Source organism: Oncorhynchus kisutch, linkage group LG24 (assembly GCF_002021735.2).
Source record: "Oncorhynchus kisutch isolate 150728-3 linkage group LG24, Okis_V2, whole genome shotgun sequence".
Classification (NCBI taxonomy): domain Eukaryota; kingdom Metazoa; phylum Chordata; class Actinopteri; order Salmoniformes; family Salmonidae; genus Oncorhynchus; species Oncorhynchus kisutch.
In genome coordinates, this window is record NC_034197.2 from 26,172,478 (window position 1) to 26,192,225 (window position 19,748).

The 19,748-nt window shown below is 42.9% G+C and overlaps 2 protein-coding genes across 4 annotated transcripts; both read left to right on the forward strand.

Moving 5' to 3' along the window:
- The first annotated feature begins 4,107 nt into the window (after positions 1 to 4,107).
- On the forward strand, positions 4,108 to 8,869 carry mtg2 (mitochondrial ribosome-associated GTPase 2). The gene is made up of 6 exons (XM_020459409.2): positions 4,108 to 4,839; positions 5,165 to 5,312; positions 7,391 to 7,506; positions 7,684 to 7,902; positions 8,065 to 8,203; positions 8,291 to 8,869. The coding sequence occupies exons 1-6, from the start codon at positions 4,606 to 4,608 to the stop codon at positions 8,689 to 8,691; spliced, it is 1,257 nt and encodes a 418-aa protein (XP_020314998.1). The 5' UTR covers positions 4,108 to 4,605; the 3' UTR covers positions 8,692 to 8,869.
- A 2,825-nt stretch (positions 8,870 to 11,694) lies between these two features.
- Positions 11,695 to 14,451, forward strand: LOC109869422 (uncharacterized protein SCO4629). Of its 3 annotated transcripts, none has more exons than XM_020459559.2 (6): positions 11,695 to 11,832; positions 12,352 to 12,440; positions 12,815 to 12,938; positions 13,071 to 13,223; positions 13,847 to 14,029; positions 14,235 to 14,451. In XM_020459559.2, the coding sequence occupies exons 1-6, from the start codon at positions 11,805 to 11,807 to the stop codon at positions 14,351 to 14,353; spliced, it is 696 nt and encodes a 231-aa protein (XP_020315148.1). In that variant the 5' UTR covers positions 11,695 to 11,804; the 3' UTR covers positions 14,354 to 14,451. The 3 variants fall into 3 exon arrangements, with proteins under 3 accessions (XP_020315148.1, XP_020315149.1, XP_020315150.1); XM_020459560.2 differs by having other exon boundaries at positions 11,813 to 12,204; XM_020459561.2 differs by having other exon boundaries at positions 11,826 to 11,925.
- The last annotated feature ends 5,297 nt before the right edge of the window (positions 14,452 to 19,748 follow it).

The following is a 19,748-nucleotide window of genomic DNA, read 5'->3' on the forward strand; positions in this document are numbered from 1 at the left end:
ACCTCAAAAGATTTTTATCATTTTTGAAAATCATGGTATGCTTTGTTGTATAGGCCACCATTAATATATCCTCTGTAATAATTGTAGTAATGTCAGACTAGAACTCTCCTATATGGTGCTGAAATTATATGAATCTCAAAAGGGGACAGCACAACCTGGAAGTTGCCATAACTTACCAAGACAGTGGGAATATCTGGCAGTCAAACAGGTCACCTGTATGTTAAATTAACTATACAGTGACAATCATAGGCTTCTTTAAATTGCATAATAATGTATTATTATCCCTAGCCGTGTCCTCAGAGCATGTGCAGACCAGCTGGCTGGAGTGTTTCCAGACATATTCAATCTCTCCCTATCCCAGTCTGCTGTCCCCACTTGCTTCAAGATGTCCACCATTGTCCCTTTACCCAAGAAAGCAAAGGTAACTGAACTAAATGACTATCGCCCCGTAGCACTCACTTCTGTCATCATGAAGTGCTTTGAGAGGCTAGGTAAGGATCATATCACCTCCACATTACCTGATTCTCTAGACCCACTTCAATTTGCATATCGCCCCAATAGATCCACAGACAATACAATGGCAGTCACACTGCCCTATCTCATCTGGACAAGAGTAGTCCCCGTGAATAGTTCCTGCGAATAACATCCCCCGTCCCCGTGATATGCAACTGTTCAGAGAAGTCAGGAACCAATACACACAGTCAGACAAGAAAGCAAAAGGCTAGCTTTTTCAAAGAGAAATTTGCATCCTGTAGCTCTAACTCCAAAAAGTTTTGGGACACTGTAAAGTCAATGGAGAACAAGAGCACCTCCTCCCAGCTGCCCACTGCTCTGAGGCTAGGTAACACGGTCACCACCGATAAATCCATGATAATCTAACATTTCAATAAGCATGTCTCTACGGCTGGCCATGCTTTCCTCCTGGTTACCCCAGCCAACAGCTCCGTCCCCCCCGCAGCTACTTGCCCGAGCCTCCCCAGCTTCTCCTTTACCCAAATCCAGATTGCAGATGTTCTGAAAGAGCTGAAAAACCTTGACCCATACAAATCAGCTGGGCTAGACAATCTGGACCCTCTATTTCTAAAACTATCCGCCGCCATTGTTGCAACCCCTATTACCAGTCTGTTATTAAACCTCTCTTTCGTATCGTCCGAGATCCCTAAAGATTGGAAAGCTGCCGCGGTCATCCCCCTCTTCATAGGGGGTGACACTCTAGACCCAAATTGTTATAGGCCTATATCCATCCTGCCCTTCCTCTCTAAAGTCTTCGAAAGTCAAGTTAATAAACAGATCACTGACCATTTCAAATCCCACCGTACCTTCTCCGCTGTGCAATCCGGTTTCCGAGCTGTTCACGGGTGCACCTCAGCCACGCTCAAGGTCCTAAACGATATCTTAACCGCCATCGATAAGAAACATTACTGTGCAGCCGTATTCATTGATCTGGCCAAGGCTTTCGACTCTGTCAATCACCATATCCTCATCGGCAGACTCGACAGCCTTGGTTTCTCAAATGATTCCCTCGCCTGGTTCACCAACTACTTCTCTAATAGAGTTCAGTGTGTCAAATCGGAGGGTCTGCTGTCCGGACCTCTGGCAGTCTCTATGGGGGTGCCACAGGGTTCAATTCTTGGACCGACTCTCTTCTCTGTATACATCAATGATGTCGCTCTTGCTGCTGGTGAGTCTCTGATCCACCTCTACGCAGACGACACCATTCTGTATACTTCTGGCCCTTCTTTTGACACTGTGTTAACAACCCTCCAGGCAAGCTTCAATGCAATACAACTCCCCCTCCGTGGCCTCCAATTGCTCTTAAATACAAGTAAAACTAAATGCATGCTCTTCAACCGATCACTGCCTGCACCTGCCCGCCTGTCCAACATCACTACTCTGGACGGCTCTGACTTAGAATACGTGGACAACTACAAATACCTAGGTGTCTGGTTAGACTGGTTCTCCTTCCAGACCCACATCAAACATCTCCAATCCAAAGTGAAATCTAGAATTGGCTTCCTATTTCACAACAAAGCATCCTTCACTCATGCTGCCAAACATACCCTTGTAAAAATGACCATCCTACCAATCCTCGACTTCGGCGATGTCATTTACAAAATAGCCTCCAATACCCTACTCAACAAATTGGATGCAGTCTATCACAGTGCAATCCGTTTTGTCACCAAAGCCCCATATACTACCCACCATGAGGATGAAATCATACCTTGAAGGCAGAACTCAGTGTGTCAGAGTGAGCAATGAGCTGTCGCCCACTCGTAGCTATGATGTGGGCGTGCCCCAAGGGTCAATACTGGGGCCCCTCCTGTTCAGCCTGTACATTAATGATCTGCCTTCTGTCTGTACTGGGTCTGAAGTTCAAATGTATGCAGATGATACAGTGATATATGTGCATGCAAAGAGCAAACAACAAGCTGCACAAGAACTCACTACTGTAATGGTCCAGGTTACAAAGTGGCTCAGTGACTCGTGTTTGCATCTCAATGTGAAAAAAACTGTTTGCATGTTCTTCACAAAGAGGGCAACAGATGCTACTGAGCCAGATGTCTATGTGTCAGGGGAGAAGCTCCAGGTGGTATCCGATTTTAAGTACCTTGGCATCATACTTGATTCCAACCTCTCTTTTAAAAAGCATGTGAAAAAGGTCATTCAAATAACCAAATTCAACCTAGCTAATTTCCGATTTATACGAAATTGTTTGACTACAGAGGTAGCAAAACTGTACTTCAAATCTATGATACTCCCCCACTTAACATACTGCTTGACTAGTTGGGCCCAAGCTTGCTGTACAACATTAAAACCTATTCAGTCTGTCTACAAACAGGCTCTCAAAGTGCTTGATAGGAAGCCCAATAGCCATCATCATTGTCACATCCTTAGAAAGCATGAGCTCTTGAGTTGGGAAAATCTTGTGCAATACACCGACGCATGTCTTGTATTCAAGATCCTCAATGGCCTGGCTCCCCCTCCACTCAATATTTTTGCACGCCCAATTTTTCAGTTTTTGATTTGTTAAAAAAGTTTGAAATATCCAATAAATGTCATTCCACTTCATGATTGTGTCCCACTTGTTGTTGATTCTTCACAACAAAATACAGATTTATATCTTTATGTTTGAAGCCTGAAATGTGGCAAAAGGTCGCAAAGTTCAAGGGGGCCGAATACTTTCGCAAGGCACTGTATATACTGTACTCTATATCATCGACTGCATCCTTATATAATACATGTATCACTAGCCACTTTAACTATGCCACTTTGTTTACATACTCATCTCATATGTATATACTGTACTCGATACCATCTACTGTATCTTGCCTATGCTGCTCTGTACCATCACTCATTCATATATCCTTATGTACATATTCTTTATCCCCTTACACTGTGTATAAGACAGTAGTTTTGGAATTGTTAGTTAGATTACTTGTTGGTTATTACTGCATTGTCGGAACTAGAAGCACAAGCATTTCGCTACACTCGCATTAACATCTGCTAACCATGTGTATGTGTGACAAATAAAATTTGATTTTATTTTATTTTGATTTTACCTCTTTCCCTACTGTATTTATTTATTTATTGTGCTCCTTTGCACCCCATTATTTTTCTTTCACTGCAAATCTACCATTCCAGTGTTTTACTTGCTATATTGTATTTACTTTGCCACCATGGCCTTTTTTTTGCCTTTACCTCCCTTATCTCACCTCATTTGCTCACATGTTTATACTGTATTATTGACTGTATGTTTGTTTTACTCCATGTGTAACTCTGTGTCGTTGTATGTGTCGAACTGCTTTGCTTTATCTTGGCCAGGTCGCAATTGTAAATGAGAACTTGTTCTCAACTTGCCTACCTGGTTAAATAAAGGTGAAATAAAATAAATAAATAAACATTGAAGAATCTCAAATATAAAATATATATTTTTGACTGGTACTGTATATATATAACCAATTATGAATGTTTAGCTGCTTGTTCAGCTTCGATTTATTTTACTGTTTTAATACGTAAAATAAATCGACTTTCCGCTAGTTTTGTATCCGTATTGCATTATTTATTAAGAAGCCATGTGTAGACCCATCGCTGTGATTTGCTGTGCTTTTTGACCCTCTGTAGGTCCCGTAGGTAGATCTCGTTGAAGATGACATTCAAAATAGGTACTGTTTAGCTCATTTGATCTAAAAGCTACATATGACTTAGAGTTGCAGATGGCGATGTTATGTGTAAACTCTAGATAGATTATTGTTGTCATTTGTTATCGATTTAATTAGCTAGTCGGTTTATTGACGGTGATTTCGTTAACTAGCAATAGTAGCTAACATTCGCTTGCAGGCTACAGCTGGTCTAACGCAGGGTTTTCTGGGTGCACGTTTTGGTTTTTGCCCTAGCTCATCACAGCTGATTCAAATAATCGAAGATTGAAGATTGGTTGGTTATTTGAATCAGCTTTGTAGTGCTAGGGCAAAAAAAACTAAACTGTGCCCAGGACAGAGTTCGGGATACCCTGCTTTAACGAAACGAGACAGCCATTTCGTAGTGGCTGTCTCACTACGAAATAACTACGGTCTATGCTCTGAGATTACATTTGATTATTTTGCAATGTTAACTACATTGACCAGATTTCAAAGCCGAAGATGGTTTGTCCAAGAGATAAGTCGACTATTTGCACAAGTTTGCGTTAGGCACGAGTTCATTGGCAGCTTGTTGCTAGGGCTCAAAAGCAACTTGGCAGCACAGAGGAAAACAACTGGAATCATGAATGTCAGCACGTCCTGTGCATTGTGCGCCAAACCTCGAATTTCTAAAAAGAAAGAACTTTCAGAAAAGAAACTGGTATGTCATGATATACTAGGCAGATTGCTATCTCATATCCTCTGTCCTCATCACACTAGCCAAACACGTTGGTTTGTTTATATTTGCAATACCCAAGTTAGCTAGTTTGTTTAGATTGCTTGTTTTCTTGGTCTTCTGCTCTATCATGCACTCACACATGGATAAGTAGATATTGATGACACAATGAGTTAAGATGAAACTTTGGTGCTATGCCAGTCCAGTGTAATATGAGTTTAGACCAATGACTTGTGTATATAGACTGCAGGTGGCTAGTTAACGAAGCTTATGTTAATGTTCACTTTGGGTCTCTCTCTGTGTTGCTCAGACTCGCCACTTTGTGGACCACCGCAATGTAAAGCTACTGGCTGGAGCAGGTGGAAAAGGGGCCTGCACCTTCCACAGTGAGCCCCGGAAAGAGTGGGGTGGACCAGACGGAGGGAATGGAGGAGATGGTGGGAACATAATCATCAAAGGTGTGTCAGACACTCAAGTGTTGCACTGTTCCCAAACAGAATTGTTTATTAGAGGTCGACCGATTGATTTTTCAACGCCAATACCGATTATTGGAGGACCAAAAAAGCCGATACCGATTAATCGGCCAATCTTTTTAATTATTTTTTTAAAAACATTTTTATTTGTAATAATGACAATTACAACAATACTGAATGAACATTTATTTTAACTTAATATAATATATCGATAATCAATTTAGCCTCAAATAAATAATTAAACATGTTCAATTTGGTTTAAATAATGCAAAAACAAAGTGTTTGAGAAGTAAAAGTGCAGTATGTGCCATGTAAAGAAGCTAACGTTTGAGTTCCTTGCTCAGAACATGAGAACATATGAAAGTTGGTGGTTCCTTTTAACATGAGACTTCAATATTCCAAGGTAAGAGGTTTTAGGTTGTAGTTAATATAGTATTTATAGGACTATTTCTCTCTATACCATTTGTATTTCATATACCTTTGACTATTGGATGTTCTTATAGGCATTATAGTATTGCCAGTGTAACAGTATAGCTTCCGTCCCTGTCCTCGCCGCTACCTGGGCTCGAACCAGGAACACATCGACCACAGCCACACTCGAAGCAGCGTTACCCATCGCTCCACAAAAGCCGCGGCCCTTGCAGAGCAAGGGGAATAACTACTCCAAGTCTCAGAGGGAGTGACGTTTGAAACGCTATTAGCGCACACCCCGCTAACTAGCTAGCCATTTCACATCGGTTACACCAGCCATTAGGCTGATAGGCTTGAAGAGCTGCTGGAAAAACGCACGAAAGTGCTGTTTGAATGAATGCTTACGAGCCTGCTTCTGCCTACCATCGCTCAGTCAGACTGCTCTATCAAATCATAGACTCAGTTATAACATAACACACGAAATACGAGCCTTTGGTCATTAATATGGTCGAATCCGGAAACTATCATCGAAAACAAAACGTTTATTATTTCAGTGAAATAAGTAACCGTTCTGTTTTTTATCTAACGGGTGGCATCCCTAAGTCTAAATATTCTTGTTACATTGCACAACCTTCAATCTTATGTCATAATTACGTAAAATTCTGGCAAATTAGTTCGAAATGAGCCAGACTGCCCAAACTGTTGCAAATACCCTGACTCTGTGTGCAATAAACGCAAGAGAAGTGACAATTTCACCTGGTTAATATTGCCTGCTAACCTGGATTTCTTTTAGCTAAATATGCAGGTTTTAAAATATACTTCTATGTGTATTGATTTTAAGAAAGGCATTGGTGTTTATGGTTAGGTACAGTCGTCCAACGATTGTGCTTTTTTCGCAAATGCGTATTTGTTAAATCATCCCCCAGCTTTGCATCGATTATATGCAACGCAGGACACGCTAGATAAACTAGTAATATCATCAAACGTGTAGTTATCACTAGTGATTATGGTTGTTTTTTATGAGAAGTTTAATGCTAGCTAGCAACTTACCTTGTCTTCTACTGCATTCGCGTAACAGGCAGTCTCCTTGTGGAGTGCAACGAGAGGCAGGTGGTTATAGCGTTGGAATAGTTAACTGTAAGGTTGCAAGATTGGGTCCCCCGAGCTGACAAGGTGAAAATGTGTCGTTCTGCCCCTGAACAAGGCAGTTACCCCACCGTTCCTAGGCCGTCATTGAAAATAAGAATGTGTTCTTAACTGACTTGCCTAGTTAAATAAAGGTATAAAAAATAGGCAAAATCGACGCCCAAAAATACAGATTTCCGATTGTTATGAAACCTTGAAATCGTCCTTAATTAATCGGCCATTCCGATTAATCGGTCGACCTCTACTGTTTATACATTGTTTATAATCTCGTTACAATGTGTTGGTCTTCTGAGGTGCTCTCATTTGGCTATTCAGATCAATATTTTGATCATCAGGAGATCCACAATAGGCTTACAATTTCACACAAGGATATAATCAGGCCGAAGAACTTAAAAAAAAAAAAATTTGTAGGGATATTTTAACCAGGGCATTGGAGACGGTTTTCGTATGTGTACTTCAAGCCATCAAGTCCTATTTCCGAATATCTGTGATTTGCGTGCCTCCAGTCGACCTCCAGGTGAAATCCCTGGCGCAGGTCGCCCCCGTTTACAAAGGAGACAACGGCGATTCAGGAGGCAGTAAGAACTGCTACGGACGCAACGCCAGCTCAACCTACATCGCTGTGAGTTAGTTCCCATGACTACAGCTGGGGTGTTGCTTTTAATTAGGGGTTCTTTATATTATTAGTTTTTTTTTAAAACTATTGTTTAGCCGTGTAATTGCCACAAATACCAGATACTAAAATGCTGACTGTAAAATAGTGTAACTGAATATTGTTTGGTATTTTGTGATGGTGCAGGTGCCAGTGGGCACGGTGGTGAAGGAGCAAGGGAAGACGGTGTCAGACCTCTCCCAGCACAACCAGGAGTATGTGGCTGTGTTTGGGGGGGCAGGGGGAAAGGGAAACCGCTTCTTCCTGTCCAATGAGAACCGCGCCCCCATGACGGCCACCCTGGGAGAGAGGGGACAGGAGAGGGTCCTCCAGCTGGAGCTGCGCACCATGGCCCATGCCGGACTGGTGAGACACGGAAGAGGGACTCACTCCACTGACTAGGCCCATCTTATTAAATGTGGGCTGGTTAAAATAATATTGTAGAAATATAAATGGTATGTAGTCTATCCCCCCCAAAATGTATAACATTTTCTTGATTTACCTGTTGGTGTGTGTCTTCCACTCCAGGTTGGGTTTCCCAATGCAGGGAAGTCTTCCCTTCTAAGGGCCATATCCAATGCCAGGCCTGCTGTGGCTGCCTACCCTTTTACCACCCTTAACCCCCATGTGGGTATTGTCAACTACAGGGACCATGAGCAAGTGGCAGGTAAAGGAGTTTTTGATTTTAGTGTTGAATATTATGTTGGGCACAAAGGTTGGTGTTGTAGTTTACTGTCCCCATCCTCTTGTCTAGTGGCTGACATTCCTGGTATCATCTGTGGGGCCCATCTGAACCGAGGCCTAGGGATCTCCTTCCTGCGCCATATTGAGCGCTGTCGCTTCCTTCTCTTTGTCCTGGACCTGTCCTCCCCAGAACCCTGGACTCAGCTCCAACAACTGCGCTATGAGCTGGACCAGTACGAGCCCGGCCTCACCCACCGGCCCCACGCTATCGTAGCCAACAAAATGGACCTGCCTGGGGCTCGGGGAAACCTTGAGGCCCTCCGGGGCCACGTGGCCCACAGGGTGATCCCTGTGTCTGCCCTCACAGGCCAGAACACAGAGGAGCTGATCCTGCACCTCAGGGAGTTATATGATGGCTATCTACAGACCCATGGACAGGGCAGTGGGCAGGACATGCCCACCAGGTGGTAGGTCTGCCCTGGAAAAGGACTGAAAGACTTCCATGCCTTTTCCTCACTGCTAAGTGTACTTTGTTTAAATTATAGAACTAAATAAATACACTGCTCAAAAAAATAAAGGGAACACTAAAATAACACATCCTAGATCTGAATGAATGAAATATTCTTATTAAATACTTTTTTCTTTATGTAGTTGAATGTGCTGACAACAAAATCACACATGATCAATGGAAATCAAATTTATCAACCCATGGAGGTCTGGATTTGGAGTCACACTCAAAATGAATGTGGAAAACCACACTACAGGCTGATCCAACTTTGATGTAATGTCCTTAAAACAAGTCAAAATGAGGCTCAGTAGTGTGTGTGGCCTCCACGTGCTTGTATGACCTCCCTACAACGCCTGGGCATTCTGATGAGGTGGCGGATGGTCTCCTGAGGGATCTCCTCCCAGACCTGGACTAAAGCCTCCGCCATCTCCTGGACAGTCTGTGGCGGCGTTGGTGGAGCGAGATGATGTCCCAGATGTGCTCAATTGGATTCAGGTCTGGGGAACGGGCGGGCCAGTCCATAGCATCAATGCCTTCCTCTTGCAGGAACTGCTGACACACTCCACCCACATGAGGTCTAGCATTGTCTTGCATTAAGAGGAACTCATGGCCAACTGCACCAGCATATGGTCTCACAAGGGGTCTGAGGACCTAATGGCAGTCAGGCTACCTCTGGCGAGCACATGGCCCCCCAAAGAAATGCCACCCCACACCATGTGACCCACTGCCAAACCGGTCATGCTGGAGGATGTTGCAGGCAGCAGAACGTTCTCCACAGCTTCTCCAGACTCTGTCACGTCTGTCACACATGCTCAGTGTGAACCTGCTTTCATCTGTGAAGAGCACAGGACGCCAGTGGTGAATTTGCCAATCTTTGTGTTCTCTGGCAAATGCCAAACGTACTGCACGGTGTTGGGCTGTAATCACAACCCCCACCTGTGGACGTCGGGCCCTCATACCACCCTCATGGAGTTTGTTTCTGACCGTTTGAGGAGACACATGCACATTTGTGGCCTGCTGGAGGTCATTTTGCAGGGCTCTGGCAGTGCTCCTCCTTGCACAAAGGCGGAGGTAGCGGTCCTGCTGCTGGGTTGTTGCCCTCCTACGGCCTCCTCCACGTCTCCTGATGTACTGGCCTGTCTCCTGGTAGCGCCTCCATGCTCTGGACACTACGCTGACAGACACAGCAAACCTTCTTGCCACATCTCGCATTGATGTGCCATCCTGGATGAGCTGCATTACCTGAGCCACTTGTGTGGGTTGTAGACTCCGTCTCATGCTACCACTAGAGTAAAAGCACCGCCAGCATTCAAAAGGGACCAAAACATCAGCCAGGAAGCATAGGAACTGAGAAGTGGTCTGGTCACTACCTGCAGAACCACTCCTTTATTGGGGGTGTCTTGCTAATTGCCTATAATTTCCACCTGTTGTCTATTCCATTTGCACAACAGCATGTGAAATGTATTGTCAATCAGTGTTGCTTCCTAAGTGGACAGTTTGATTTCACAGAAGTGTGATTGACTTGGAGTTACATTGTGTTTAAGTGTTCTCTTTATTTTTTTGAGCAGTGTATTTATTCAACTGTGAAAATGGAATTGATTTAATAAATGCGTTTCAGTAAATCTGATTCCTCATTGTTTTATTTACACAAGTACTGAGATCTGTGTACAAGGGTCAGTATTGATTACATCAGATAGTTATTGTGATGTCATATGTACTTGTGTTTTCCCTTATATCAACATCACACATTTTACCCCTTGGATGTCTAGAAACACACTTCATCAAAAATGCAAGTACTGGTACATCTTAGACATTTGGATTATTTTAACTACGCTGATAAAAAATATTAACGCAACAGGTTTCCTTATATGAACTGTGGCTCATTAAAATCTTAAATTGTTGCGTTTTATATATTTCAGTATAATGACAGGAATTCTCATTGCATCTGTCACCTTCGCTAAAGGATTTTTCTGTGTTTCTTGGTTGAAAAACAAAACCGTGAGTTTCTGCTGACCATTGACCTCGGAGCAAACGAGATCAGGTATGGGCTGGCACACCATGGATAGGTTTCATTCTAGAAAACTGATCCCTCTGTCCTTGTTATATGGCAGAAACTAGGTGGAGCTAATGTATGTAAAGGGGAAACCATTAGAGAATAGAAGGGGATCAAATGTAGCGCTTGTGTTATGGATGGGGTTGGGTCTAGTCATGTGACAAACAAAACAACATCCAATTTAAACTTGAGTGGGTGTGCAAGCAGGTTAGCAGGAAATAGCTAGGCTTTAACAGCAGTAGAGCTCTGTTGATGGTTTCTCACAGATCTTTCACTTTGGAACCTTTCAGATTTGTGTCTACTTCTTTCTACTCCACTTAGAAACACAATCATCAGCCTACACTCAGACCAGTCAGAGTCAAATAAAAATGGACAAAGACAGTTATACACTAATGCAGCGTTCGTGCTATAAGAATTATCGGAAGCTCCAAGTTCCCTGTGGGAAATTTCGCTTGATAGACACACCAAATCGTAATTACAAGTGGGAAACTTGTGTTTGCCAAGTTGTGACTTTTCACTCACTGACCTTTTACCTTTTCAACCAAAAGATGACAATAAATCAGTTTATTACAATACATATTGACTTTATCAATATGTATAATGTAGCTAATTTGACCATATGTCAATGTTAAACAAGCTAGCTAATAACTGGGAACTCGGAAAGAAATGTGGTCAAATCATGACATCAGTGATCTTCAGGTCAGAAAGTCGGAACTCTAGTTTCCGATTTAGAATTCCGTGTTGGATGACCGTTCAAACGATTTATCCTAATCGGATATCGTTTTCCCCCTAGTTTCCAGTTGTCTTGAACACGCTATAGCCGGAGATTTTCCTGTTCCTAGTTGTTTTGAACGCGGCATTACAGAGACTCACCAACCAATCGAATAAGAGAAAGGAGGCCTAATCAGCCGGTCGCATAAAGAGTGAAATGCAAATTAGCCAATGAGAGTTAGACTGAGCAGCTGGATATAATTTAGACTAGCCAATCACAATAATGCCATAGAGTGGAATCTGCAGCGGAATATGCCGGAACATTGGCAGTGCATCCTGGGTAAGAAAACATTGACAGGTGAATGAGAATAGTCGAGATAGGGAGAGTATCGCGCAGGATGAAAGAAAGAGACCTGGATAGAGAGCCGCTGGGGTGTGTAAAGCTTTCATCCTTGCGACAAATGAGAAATAGAACGACAATTCTAATGGCTTCTGAATGATGTTCGGGGAGTTAATGAGTTTAACACTGGTGCAGTGTAGTGTAGTGTGTTGAGCATGGCCACTTCTGCACCAGACGTCTGTACTTTTAAAGGATGACCCACGACACCTGCCCTCAGGGCGCTGTTATTGTGGTCTGCATGCTGCTGTTGCGTCACATGTTCATTGTCAACTCGACGGGCCTCCACTACAGCTCAGTTTGTTCTCCCCTGAGGTGAGGTGGAGTGCCTCCTCTCCACACATGTATTTAATGAGGACATTGTTGACCTGTGAAAAGGTCTACTTTTAAGTATTGATTCATTCAGTATCATGTTGTTTATTCCATTTGGTTCTGCATTTGAAGTGTCTTTCTCTCCCACAGACCAGCATGTGAGAGAAATGGACAAAGAGAGTGAGAAGTGGGCCAGAATTCTGTGGGACTACCTTTGTCTGCCTCATTCTCTGGAAAAGGCAAGCCTTCATATCTGATTGTACAGACACATAAGATACGTTTTGACTGGATTTAAAATGAACTGCAATCAGAATTGTAAGCATTATGATGCTACATCCTTCCCCATTATCTTTTGATTTGATATGATTATATGATATGCTCTTCTGGCTTAACAACATAATGATCTGTACTCTTTTAGGATGATGTCATACTCCTAGATTTTCTCTCAGGGTTTTGTAACAATCAATGCTGTCTCCTCTGAATAATCATGTATGTTCTGTCAGTGATGTCATAATTTGAAATGCCATGATGTCCTCTGAAGTGCCATAATCCTGTCATAGTGATGTCATAATTTATTTATCTGAAATTGCATCATAATCCTGTCTGATCTCAGAGTGATGTCATAATAGGCCTGGGTTGCCATGATGTGCGTGTGGCGGAGAGGTCAGCCGCTCTCTTCCTGGAAGGGTGGGCTCCTTGGCTGCTCTTCACTGGTTACCAAGGCAACCAGACTGCAGGTCAGCAAGACTGAGCATCATTCCCTCTTTCTGTCCCTCTTTCTGCCAATGCAAGAAAGCACAAAGGCATGCACATATTACATTTTTCTACCCAATGTCTCTAATGTCTGATGTGTGTCTTGTGTGGTCCAGGTGTGTGGTCAAGGCCAGAGGCTGACGTGTTCCTGGATGTGGCTCTGAGGATGGGAGTGCCCAGGGTGAACATACTGCTGGAGACAGAGGCCACCAACACTGGAGACAACATCTGCTTCTCATACAGGCTCCTCAAGGAGAGAAACATCCCAGGTGAGACTCTCCTCATTAGACACAATGATGGAGAACCTTTCTTATGAAATGTCTGTTATTGTTGTTGCGTTATTCTACAGCTAGGGGGCAGGACGGCACAACTGAATCACTGGAACACATTTCAGCCAAGCCAATATTGTATTCCTATTACAGGGGGCTGTTGAGGGGAGGACGGCTCATAATAATGGCCTGAACGGAAAACATAGAATGGCATCAAACACATGGTTTCCATGGAATGGCATCAAACACATGGTTTCCATGGAATGGCATCAAACACATGGTTTCCATGGAATGGCATCAAACACATGGTTTCCATGGAATGGCATCAAACACATGGTTTCCATGGAATGGCATCAAACACATGGTTTCCATGGAATGGCATCAAACACATGGTTTCCATGGAATGGCATCAAACACATGGTTTCCATGGAATGGCATCAAACACATGGTTTCCATGGAATGGCATCAAACATATGGAAACCATTCCAACCATTCCACTCCAGCCATTACCACGAGCCCGTCCTCCTCAGTTAAGGTGCCACCAACCTTCTGTGATTCCTATGTACAGTATGCCGATGTGTATTTTGTCATGTACCCATTTGTGGTTGTCATGTCTACCCCAGCCAACAGGGTGATCCTGGTCCAGCAGCCCTTTATGGAGCGCAGGGTCTCTGCAACATTCCTGCGCCAGTGGCCTGACCAAGGGGAACACACGCATGCCATCGTTACCTCCCCCCAGATGGGCATCTCTGCCTACCCCCATCCCACTGTGGGCACTGCCACAGACCTCATCACATACATGCTAGGTATGTACTCTGTCCATAATCCCAGGACTTGTGTGTTGTCTTAAAGCATTTAGCCCATGTAAAATAAATATTTATATGGTAAGCCCACCTGTCATCTTTCTAGTGCAGGAATGTATGAAGGATTTCAGAATAAAATATTCTAAAAGACGTGTAGAAACAACAGACCAGAGTGATGCGGTGAGTAAGGTGTAAACGTGTGTTCCAGGTGTTCTAGAGAGGATCCGTGACTACCCACAGAAAGGTTTCCAGGTGGAGCAGGAGATCACACCCAGTGCTCTCTCTGCCTACCACTGGTTCCTGCAGGCTGGCTACATTCCCAAGTGAATACACAACACACACACACACTTGTGCTTAAGTTTCGCTATGGACATGTTGATGCTGCTGATGGTTGGGAATTTAACATTAAATTACAGTAAATCATATTTTGCGAAGATCGTTGTTTTATTGATACCGTGACTTGAGGCGTATGAAAATATGCCACAGAACTCAATTTGTGCTTACCCTTATTTACATGCCATATAGAATATACATTAAAAGACAACCTCAAAATATACACCCAAATAAAACAACTGGACTTAAGCCCAAGTGTTTAATTGATGATAATCTTAAACATGACCATCATATATAACAGACTATTTGTCTTGCCATATGTGGGTAAGAGATGGTATGTTAAAAGAATGACCTCTTTCTCTCTCATTCACCATTATAGCACTATTTCATTGCAGCCATCGCATTTGTAAAATCCGAGCTAAAAAGTAATTGACATTCAAGTATTTTCCTCTCCACGTTGCTCACTTCCCTGGTCTGTTCTCGGTGCAGAAATCCTTTTGTTTTTTGCTGGCTGGTCAAACCAGTGGGCCCTAGCTAGTGTACAATAGAGTAGAATGTAGCATGCCTGATATGTACAACCAGGCTCCCTACGGCACAGCTGTACATAGCTACTGCCCATGTAAGATCCATTTGTAAATTGCATTTATTTTCCTTCCAGCACTGAGTTCCATCTTGGTCTTTGTATTGGTCATTGATCTCCATAGTCCTGTGTATTTTAAGCTTTAAAAAAAAGTAAGGTTAACATTGCTTGTTGTTATCCAGATTTTCCAAGAGCAGGTTTGCTGTTCTACCTCATTTTTAAGCATGAGTGATCCAGTTCAATTTACAATCCATGAGACCTAGCCTGTTATGCCCATGCTAACTAGCCAGTCCTGGCAGAGCCTCTTGCCCAAGAGGGTGAGGGAGAGGTGGGCTTAGGATGTGCTGGGGTATGGGGTGTTGCAAATGGAGGCCAGCGTGTTGAACCTGGCGCCCAAGTAGAGTAGCTTTTCCTGGTTGAAGGGGGTCTCGGGGATGGCAATAGCACCCAGCTGGAGGTCGGTCTCTAGGTCCCCCTCTTTAGCGTAGGGGTGGGGGGCATAGTCCCCCAGCTCCTCTCCGGGAATCTGCAGAATTAACATCCTCTGGAGAGGGATTGGAGGTCACAAAAAGGTTAATGAAGGGATAGAGTTCACCAGATAGATTTAAAAAATAAACATTAAACAGTTGTTTTTTTTGTCACAGTCATGATTGTTTATGACTGTTGCACATTGTTACATGATTGAGTAGAGTCACCAAGGGCCTGGTGTTAGAGAGAATAATTTTCTCCCCATGAGGAGTATCTTGTTTTTGTCATCATTGATCTGCTCATCATTGACCCCTGAGTGATCAGAAACATACTCTACACACACAACCAATACAATGCAACATTAATCAAGTCAACTACTTTTTCTGAGAGTTCCACAAGTTTAATTGAAATTTTAGATCTTGAAATACCTGTCCATAACCATTGGAGTGTAATTTTGTGGGCGCACTCTGAAACCAAATTCAAAAGGTTGCTGTAGTTCAGTGCCACTGAAAATGTAATTGGCAGGTCAAAAGTGGATGAAGGTAGTAGATTTTAGACTTATATAGCCTACCTTGCGCAGAGAGGTTCCTTGTTGAAACTGTTCCCGTTGCTCTTGGTATGAGGAAAATATCCTGAACATACCGGTGCTCTCATACTGGTGGACCTCTGTTCAGCCTGGGGAAAGAGAGTATCATATTTACTTTGCATGGATCAACAATTTTCCATTTGCCAAATATGCCCAATGTGAACCAAAACAGTACTGATGAATGGTGATTAAATATGGCTGGTTTCCTAACTGGCATCTTGATTGGTTGAAAAGCAGCTTTTGTTCCCAGCAGACTGTCCACTTTGAGTGTGATACATGTAGGCACCTATGATCAAAATAGCATATTGTGATGGAAAAAAGCAATGACTAGAGATAAATGTGATAGTAATGTTGTCTGTTGTTACCTTGCAATCAGTTCCTGGGATCTCAATGTTAGATTTGATCTGACGTTCTTCAGAGTTTTCATCTGTAGGGATCAGCTTCAGTTCTTTTACTGGTCAACAGGAGGGACAACCGTAGAAAACCTAGGAGGAACTCACACTTTAATAAATACAAATATAATCTCCACACACACACTGAAGTTCTAACAAACTATACCAAATCAACACTAGGTGGGGATGTAGGCCAGTATGTCTTTCTCAAGTGTAAGATTCAGATCAGTGGTGAAGTTTCCCCTAGGCACAGATCTAGGATCAGCTTCCCCTTCCCAATCCTAACCTTAACCATTAGTGGGGAAAATGCAAAACTGGCCCACAATTAACATCTAGGGGAATCTTCACCCTACTCCTAAGATTGACTTATTTAGCAGTAGCAGCGTGACACAGATGACAATCCCTACAGCCTTCGCTCCAATCTTGGTTCCAGAGGCCCTGCCGAGACTGCAGCTGGCCACCAGAGCAGTCATACACGGTGACGGACCCTGCTGGTCCAACACCATGAGCAGCAGGTCGTAGTGACCTGCGTACCCTGGGTTCTCCTTCACCAGGTTCACTGTGTATCCTGGAGGGATGTGTAGTAAGAAAGAGTCATTAACAACATTAGTTTAGCTAGTTTATGACTGCATGAAGTGTAGGCTAATAGTATGAGACTTGTGCCTACTTGGTGTGTGAAACCTACAAGAGTGGTGTGTAAAGGTCAAAGAGACCATATGTAATAATGGATGAGGAATGAGATTCCAGATAGTGTGTACACTCTTTAAAAAAGGTGCTTTCAAGAACCTAAGAGGGTTCTTCGGCTGTCCCCATAGGAGAACCCTTTGAAGAACCCTTTTTGGTTACAGGTAGAACCAATTTGGTTCTAGGTCTAACTTTCCACCGATGGTTCTACATGAGAACCCAAAAGGGTTCTATCTGAATCCAAAAACGGTTCTACCTCGAACCAAAAAGAGTTCTCCTATGGGGACACCCATACACCCAAACTAATAGTTGCGCATGATAAACCACTGTGTCTGTCTGCCCGTCAGTCCAGTGACCCTGCATCCCTCTATTCAGCAGATAATCGATAGCAAACATCAACCCTTACCAGTATCATGAGCAGACATGTAGTTGTAGTCATCCCCATCATGTATCCAGATGTGTGAAATTATGTTACTCCAATGCCACAGTGTGGACTTGATCCCTAAGTACAATACAGATACAGTCCACCTGAGGTGAAAAAACTGCTCAAGAGACGTGTCCTGGCTTCAGTATTTATCTCGCTCTTTTGCTCTCTTTTACTCTCTCTCTCTCTGAGGCCTTAGTCAGTCATGCAGTAACTACAGTACCAGTCAAATGTTTGGACACACCACCTCATTCAAGGGTTTTTCTTATTTTTTTACTATTTTCTACATTGTAGAATAGTGAAGGCATCAACACTTAAATAACACATGGAATCATGTAGTGACCATAATAGTGTTAAACAAATCAAAATATATTTTACATTTGACATTCTTCAAAGTAGCCACCCTTTGCCTTGATTACAGCTTTGCACACTCTTGGCATTCTCTCAACCAGCTTCATGAGGTAGTCACTTGGAATGCATTTCAATTAGCAGGTGTGCCTTTGTGGAATTTATTTCCTTAATGCATTTGAGACAATCAGTTGTGTTGTGACAAGGTAGGTTTGGTATACAGAAGATAACCCTATTTGTTAAAAGTCAGAGTCCATATTATGGCAAGAACCGCTCAAATAAGCAAAGAGAAATGACAGTCCATCATTACTTTAAGACATGAAGGTAAGTCAATCCAGAAAATTTCAAGAACTTCAAGTGCAGTCGCAAAAACCATCAAGTGTTATGATGAAACTGGCTCTCATCATGACCACTACAGGAACGGAACACCTAGAGTTACCTCTGGAGGAGGATACGTTCATTATAGTTAACATTAGAGTTAACTGCACCTCAGAATTTGCAGCCCAAATAAATACTTCAGAGTTCAAGTAACAGACACATCTCAACATCAACTCTTCAGAGGAGACAGCGTGATTCAGACTTTCATGGTTGAATTGCTGCAATGGGACCACAACCAAAGGACACCAATGTGAAGAAGAGACTTGCTTTGGCCAAGAAACACGAGCAATACACCATCCCATTTGGGTTGTGCTTAGTGGGACTATCATTTGTTTTTCAACAGGACAATGACCCAAAACACACCTCCAGGCTGTGCAAGGGCTATTTGACCAAGAACGAGAGTGATGGACCCCCACATTTTTTGCAAAAAAATTATAACATTCTTTGGGCTTGCCTGTTTTGCATGTTATTTTGGTATTAATACGTGTCACATATCAGTTTGCAAACAATGTAAAAAAAAAAAAATATATATATATAATTGAGTTAATAAAACCAAGTACAAACATGGTCTCTTTTTTTGTTTTCTTGAATAAGGCAGCTACAAACTGGAAGGTGATTCAGCCTAGCTCAGTGCTTTCTGTGGTGGTGGGGCTGGCCAGCAGAAAATACGGAGTGTCCCCATGAGTGACAGTATTCTGTCACTCATGGGGCCATACATCACTGCAAAGTCGAAGGGGAGACCTCAAACATTCTAGCCCCTTGGGAGATGCCATAGAGTTACATTAGAAGTGCCCATCCAAGAAGGGTCAAGGACATTAGCCACAGATAAAATGACATCAAATCACTGATCTTATCAGTAGTCTTGTATGTCTTCCATTTCCTAATAATTGCTCCCACCGTTGATTTCTTCAAACCAAGCTGCTTACCTATTGCAGATTCAGTCTTCCCAGCCTGGTGCAGGTCTACAATTGTATTTCTGGTGTCATTTGACAGCTCTTTGGTCTTGGCCATAGTGGAGTTTGGAGTGTGACTGTTTGAGGTTTTGGACAGGTGTCTTTTATACTGATAACAAGTTCAAACAGGTGCCATTAATACAGGTAACGAGTGGAGGATAGAGGAGCCTCTTAAAGAGTAAGTTACGTAAGTAAGGTGACCAAATACTTATTTTCCACCATAATTTGCAAATAAATTCATTCAAAATCCTACAATGTGATTTTCTGGATTTTTTTTTCTCATTTTGCCTGTCATAGTTGAAGTGTACCTATGATGAGAATTACAGGCCTCTCTCATCTTTTTAAGTGGGAGAACTTGCACAATTGGTGGCTGACTAAATACTTTTTTGCCCCACCCAAGCTGGATATACGCTGCACTTGCAAGATAGAACAGCACACCCCGGTAAGACAAGGTGGGGTGGTCTGTGCATATTTGTAAACAACAGCAGCTCGAATCGAAGGAAGTCGCTAGATTTTGCTTGCCTGAAGTAGAGCATATTGTGATAGATTGCAGGCCACAATAATTGCCTAGAGACT

Excerpts from the sequence above, each read along its gene's own strand:
- mtg2 (XM_020459409.2), top strand. The coding sequence starts at position 4,606 with ATGTTAACTACATTGACCAGATTTCAAAGCCGAAGATGGTTTGTCCAA. Across the intron at positions 5,313-7,390 it reads TGGGAACATAATCATCAAAG|TCGACCTCCAGGTGAAATCC; the intron begins GTGTGTCAGACA and ends GCGTGCCTCCAG. Across the intron at positions 7,903-8,064 it reads CCATGGCCCATGCCGGACTG|GTTGGGTTTCCCAATGCAGG; the intron begins GTGAGACACGGA and ends CTTCCACTCCAG.
- LOC109869422 (XM_020459559.2), top strand. The coding sequence starts at position 11,805 with ATGCCGGAACATTGGCAGTGCATCCTGG. Across the intron at positions 12,441-12,814 it reads TGCCTCATTCTCTGGAAAAG|AGTGATGTCATAATAGGCCT; the intron begins GCAAGCCTTCAT and ends GTCTGATCTCAG. Across the intron at positions 13,224-13,846 it reads CAAGGAGAGAAACATCCCAG|CCAACAGGGTGATCCTGGTC; the intron begins GTGAGACTCTCC and ends TGTCTACCCCAG.